The 6,000-nt window shown below is 39.7% G+C and overlaps 1 protein-coding gene across 1 annotated transcript in view; it reads right to left on the bottom strand.

Annotated features, from left to right (window-relative positions):
* Positions 1-290: 290 nt before the first annotated feature.
* The window catches only part of Ddx43 (DEAD-box helicase 43), a 28,593-nt gene continuing 22,883 nt past the window's right edge, over positions 291-6,000 (bottom strand). The window contains exons 12-17 of the mRNA XM_032910752.1: positions 5,377-5,504; positions 5,103-5,212; positions 4,160-4,298; positions 2,809-2,896; positions 1,738-1,878; positions 291-353 (exon numbers count right to left, since the gene is read on the bottom strand). Of these exons, the coding sequence (XP_032766643.1) occupies positions 1,765-1,878; positions 2,809-2,896; positions 4,160-4,298; positions 5,103-5,212; positions 5,377-5,504 (579 nt within the window). The 3' untranslated portion in view covers positions 291-353; positions 1,738-1,764. The remainder of the gene's footprint in view (positions 354-1,737; positions 1,879-2,808; positions 2,897-4,159; positions 4,299-5,102; positions 5,213-5,376; positions 5,505-6,000) is intronic.

Raw genomic sequence — 6,000 nt, 5'->3', positions numbered from 1 at the left:
AGCAAGCATCAGGCACTTCACAGATGCTGGCATAGCATCAGTACAGGGGAGAGCGTCTCTTTCCTTCTGCAGGACTGGGGACTGAACCCTTGGTCTTGCACAGACTGGACAAGTACCCTACCACCCAGCTCCATGCTCAGCCCCAAAACTTCTCTTTTAAAATAAAAAGTATTACAGACAAAATATTTTAGTACTACTTTCTTAATATCCATAAAAATTTCAACAAGGTTAAAAACTATCGTTTTATTAAAGAAAGTATAAAACATTGAATTCTACATTTTGAACACTATTATTTTAAGAATCAGCCAAGTCTCTTCATATTGATGTATGCTTTAACAATTCCACCTTGAATCCTGAAAGATAAGTTCAAAGAAAAGTTACTATTTACAAAGTTCTTGTATTTTTGGTTTTTTTTTCAAGACAGGATTTCTCTGTGTGGTCCTGGCTATCCTGGAATTTGCTCTGTAGATGAGGCTGGCCTCAAATCTAGAGATTCACCTGTCTCTGCCTCCCAAGAGCTTAAAGGCATGCACCCCATCACCCAGCTCAAAATTCCTGTTTTGGTTGGCACAATTACATAATATAAAATACTCTCAAACATTTTAAGCATGCAGTTTAGTGACAATAACTATATTCACTATTCAATTTCTATATCTTTCGGCTTGTAAAATTCAACTCTATGTCCATCAAACAATGACGCCGTCTTTGCTTAGCCCTACCGTCTTTGCAAACACCACTCTGCTCCTCTGACTCTTCTTTGAAACGGGATCTCATGCAAGCCCAGGCTGCCCTAGGTCCCTGACCCTGCTGCCTCCACAGGAATTTGCTATTTCAGATGCCTCATATATAGTACTTGTTCTTTTGAAACCTTTTCATCTGAAGCATAATGTCCTCAAGATTCACTCTGGTTGCAACAGGTGACATTCCTTTTTTAAAACCATCAGCCCCCCTGTTACATATTCAATGCACTCTATTACCTTATTCTTGTACTTAGTTTGCTTCCAAGAGAGTGCTGCTGATTTTTAATAGGATGCTATGGATATAAGGGGTATACATTTTGAGGTCCTGCTTCTTATTCTTTGATATGTATTCCCAGAAGTAGATTTGTGACATCATATGGTTGCTAAGAGACCACTATGTTGTTTTCAAAACAGATAAATCAATTTACAACTCCATCAACAATGAAAAAAAAAGGTCAAATTTTTCCACAAAAATGCTTGCCAGCCAATTTTGGTAGTCAATTGATCAAATATGTAAATTACTTCTGGATTATATATTGTTATACCTAGCATTGTATAAATAAAAAGACAATTTAAGAAAAAGACCACATCACCTTGAATGCTGCTGTACTAACATCTGTACAGTGCTGTACCTAGCACGTGTAACCCTAGCACTCAGGAGGTGAATGCAGGATGGCAGGTGAGGCCAGCCCGAGCGGCATAACTAGACTTTGGTAACAGGGGAAAGAGTGAGACTTCATCACTTAGTAAGTTTGCGGTTTTTAGGATTATGGTGATTGTAGTGCATACACCGTCTGAGTCTAGTTTTGAAAGACAGACTTCCTGGATGTGGTGGTACATGTCTTTAATCTCAGAATTGGGAGGCAGAGGCAGACAGTGGTTTACACAGCAAGTTCCAGGGCTTTCAGTGATACCTAAAGAGACTCTTTCTCAAAAAAACAAACTACAAAATAACCCAAAAGACAGAAATCTGAATGTCTACACCATAAAACTGTACCTGTGGCACCTAGTGCTACACGCAGCATTAGTAAAACTTCTGGGGCTTTCCTTGGGGTCTTCCCATTTTTTTTTCCATCTCTCTTTTTAGTTTGTTTGCCTTGTATCTCTCAGCCATTAAGACAAGTTCCTCTGGGATATTCTGAAATTATCAAATGCATTATTAGATTGTGTGTTCCTTCCTTCCTATGACATGCTGAATGACCTTCAAATCATTTCAGAATCCTACAATTATAAGACGTCTTCCAGAAAAGAAAGGTCTCTCTCTGCTATTTAACTCCTGAATATATTTCTAAGCTACAAGCTAAGAATAATCTTAACTGCACTGTCCTTCTGATGCTCCCTTTCTATTGTCTCCAAGCTGCTGAGCATGTTTTCAGTGTTTGTTTTATTTTATGTGTATGATGCTTTGCCTGCATCTGTGTCTAGCTACCTCTTCTGCACTTGGTGTCTACAGAGGCCATAAGAGGGTGTCGGATTCCCTAGAACGTGATTGTGAGCCACATGCTCACGGTAAACTGGTTCTGGGTACTCAGGAAATGTGCTCTTAACTGCTGAGCCATCTCTCCAGCACCACCGCATCTTTAAAAAAATTCATATATTTTAGGTTGTGTATGTGTGTGCTCAGGCTCCTGGTTAGAGGACAACTCTTGGAGTCAGTTCTCTCCTCTACGCTGAGTAATTTGGGGTCAAATCCCGGCTTCCAGACCCTGTGTGTACTTGTCTCACTTGTCTAGCTATCTCGGTGCATATATTTTAACTAAATTGTAAAACAGCAGGTTTCCATTCTATGTTTTTTTCATACATCCTTCATTTTGGCCCGTCCTCCTCCTCTCCCTCAGACTGCCAACACCCCTCTTTAATGGTGACATTTTTCACGATTATCTCACCCTTGGACCTAGTCTTCCCAACCCTAAACTCCCATAGCTCACAACGTTTGCCATCCAATAACTCTCACTTTAGTTTACTGTTACACAATTTTACCTGCCAAGCAGGGCCCTCAGTACCTGACATAACATGATTAAAACACGAACATCTACATGCATATTTCTAGTAGGCTGCATATTCTCACCTGATTTGCTCTTTCCAGAATATTAATCAATTCAGTGGCAATCCTCCAATCATTTCTTGTGATAAGGGTAATGGACATTCCAGTGCGCCTTTAAGAGGGAGAAAGTTCATGTCATCTATTTTATACCACGTTCTCATAATTCAGTTAATACAGAAAACAGAACAAAACCAGGAAACTTCTGCCTTTACACATATGTGTTATAGAGCTAGTATAACATAAAGAGCAATTCAGAATCTAAACAGTCATCCCTAGGCATTCAATGCAGTTGGCTCCAGGACTCATGAGGACATCAAATCAGAATGCTCAAGTCTCTTACATAAGATGGCCTCACATTTATGCATTATCCTGTATAATATACATTACTGCCTAGACTACTCATCGTACTTGTGTACACGTACACAAACACACACACACACACACACACACACACACACACACACACACACTCTTTACAAACAGATGCTATAACCTTCCATCCTGGGAACAAAGACAAGAAAAAAAAAATCTGTGTGGTCAGCACAGGCAGTGTTTAAAAAACATTTTTGATTTATGGCTGGTCAAGTTTGAAGACACAGAAATTCTGGGTTCAGAAGGCTGGTATAATGTTCAGCTATTTTAAATATAGCCCAAGAGTTCAACAGCAGAGGTAAAGACAATGCAAATCTGAATACTTTGTTGAAAGTAATAGTCAACTGAGCACAGTTCACTTTTGGAATACTGCAGGCTTAAAATATTAGCATAAATAATTACATACTTGGGAAGCTAAGGCAGGAAGATCACAAGGTTCAAGGCTTGCCTGTGGGATGGGAGTGGGGGAATACAAAGAAGTCCAGGGATGTGGCTTAGTGGTGGGGTACTTCCTAGTACGTGTGAGGCCTTAAGTTCAATCCCCGGTATTACAAAAACAAACACACATCGGGGTGTGGGGGCACTAGAGAGATGGCTGCTTTTTCAGAGGTCCTAAGTTCAATTCCCAGCAACTGCATGGCAGCTTACAACCATCTGTAATGGGATCCTATGCCCTCTTCCTGGTGTGCAAATGTACATGTAAACAAAGTGTCCATATATATAAAATACACAAACGAATAAATCTTAAAAAAAGAACAAAATGTTAAAAGAAAAAAAAAAGGAAAAGAAAACCTACACACAACAGCAAACGATTGCAAGAAGCCAATCACAGCAGGATCTGGTTCCTCCAGATGAAAAGGAATAAAAGAATCAATAAAGGTCAAGAGAGAAACAGAACATTTACAGGAGAATAAAATGGTTTCTGGGCAAGAACAGTCTCTGAGGGGGTGACAGGAATTCAGAAGCAGAATGCTTCTCTCTAGGGTAGACCCAGCCGGCTTACCCTGCTCTCCCAGTGCGCCCTACTCTGTGTACATATTCTTCAATGTTCCGAGGAAAATCGTAATTGTAGACGTGAGTGATATCATGGACATCAAGACCTCGAGATGCCAAGTCAGTAGCAATAAGTATTCTAACTTTACCTAAAGAGTAAAGACAAACATTAAACCTGTCTGGTAACAGTGAGTCCAAGACATGTGAAAATTCATTACTCTTATTATTTAATCAGAGGTTTATTGCTTACATGAAAATGGAAAAGATTTTTAAACTACTGGCAAATCACAACACAACACACCACAGTTCAGCAAGTGGTTCTATGACCTATTTGAACAATGTGGGAAAGAGAATATTTTGGTGTGGTTTGAATGAGAATGGCCCCCATACACTTCTATGTTTAAATGCTTGGTCCCTTCTTGGTTGAACTGTTAGGGAAGGATTAGGAGGTGTGGCCTTGATGGAGAAGGTGTGTCCCTGGAGGAGGGGGACATGAAGTTTCAAAAGCCACCCCCCCATTCCCAGTGCAGTGCATTCTCTTTGCTTCATGAGCTCTCAGCTGTTGCTCCAATGCCATGCCTGTCTGCTGTCAAGCTCCTCACGATGGTGATGGGCCCCAAATAAAGCCTTCCTTTTATAAGTTACCTTGGTCGTGGTGTTTTATCACAGCAATAGAGAAGTTAAGTTACTAAGATATACGTCATTCAGGTAAACTAAGATACAGTCTCCATTATGAGGTAATATTCTGTCTGACACTTGTTCATGTATTATCAGTCTTTGTGGAGCTGGCTAGTTATTTCTCAGAAGCTGTAATAAAGCTCTAACAAGTCTATTTTGGGGTTTACAAGGCAAGGACAGACTGAGGAATGGGAAATATGAAGAGATACCATTACCCAGTCAAGTCCATGTTCTAAACTTACTAGAAACTGCAACAGACAGCAATTATAACTCACCTGTCTTAAAGTTCTCTAATGCTTTCTCTCGGTCACTCTGTTCTCTGTTGCCATGCAGAGACTCCACTGATATGTGTCGGAGAATGAGATCACTTGATAAGTGATCAGCACTGAAGCAAAGAATAAAGTTAATGATCTTAAGGGCTTATTCTAACACCATTATCAAGCGGCAAACAGATTGTCATGCTGTCCCCATTTGAAATTGGCTACAGAAACAGTCATGAGTAAATCAACCAGATTGCTGAGGATGAGGAAAGCAGAGGGAAATACCTACACAGCTTTTCTGCTGACAAAGACAATGACTTTGTCTTTAGGTGACATATTCTCTAGGAAGGTCTGGATATGAGTTCGTTTCTCTTCTTCTGTGGTAATGATTATATTTTGTTTCACTGTACTTACAGCCTAAATAATTTAGAGATCATAGTATATTAGCACCAGGGAGAAGCCACTGCAGCTCAAACAATGCATTTATGTAATCAATTAATAATTTGAAAACAGAAAAGTAGTGAGCATAGCAAATTATCTATTTCTACTCAGGATGTAAGCTCTCTTTGATTTTTATCATTTGTTTACCTACACTGAGTCTAGGAACACCTGAATGACTGGCACGCATGCTGTAAGAACAACCATCATCCAATACCATGTTTGCAAGAACTATCTTCCTGACCTTTAGACATCAGACTTTCATTGATGAATGATATGATGAAATAGGAGTCTCAGTTCAGTGAGTACTTTGGCAATTTAACACAAAATCACTGGTGTCCTGTTTTTAACCATAATAATAAAAGAGAGCTCTTTAGACTGAAGTACTCCTATTTAGTACTTTAAGATTGAAGTACTTTGGGCTGGAGAGATGGCTCAGTGGTTAAGAGCACTGACTGCTCTTCCAGAGGTCCTG

Source organism: Rattus rattus, chromosome 8, assembly GCF_011064425.1.
Source record: "Rattus rattus isolate New Zealand chromosome 8, Rrattus_CSIRO_v1, whole genome shotgun sequence".
Lineage (NCBI taxonomy): Eukaryota > Metazoa > Chordata > Mammalia > Rodentia > Muridae > Rattus > Rattus rattus.
The sequence above is the reverse complement of the archived record's forward strand: the minus strand, read 5'-3'. Positions and strand labels throughout refer to the sequence as shown.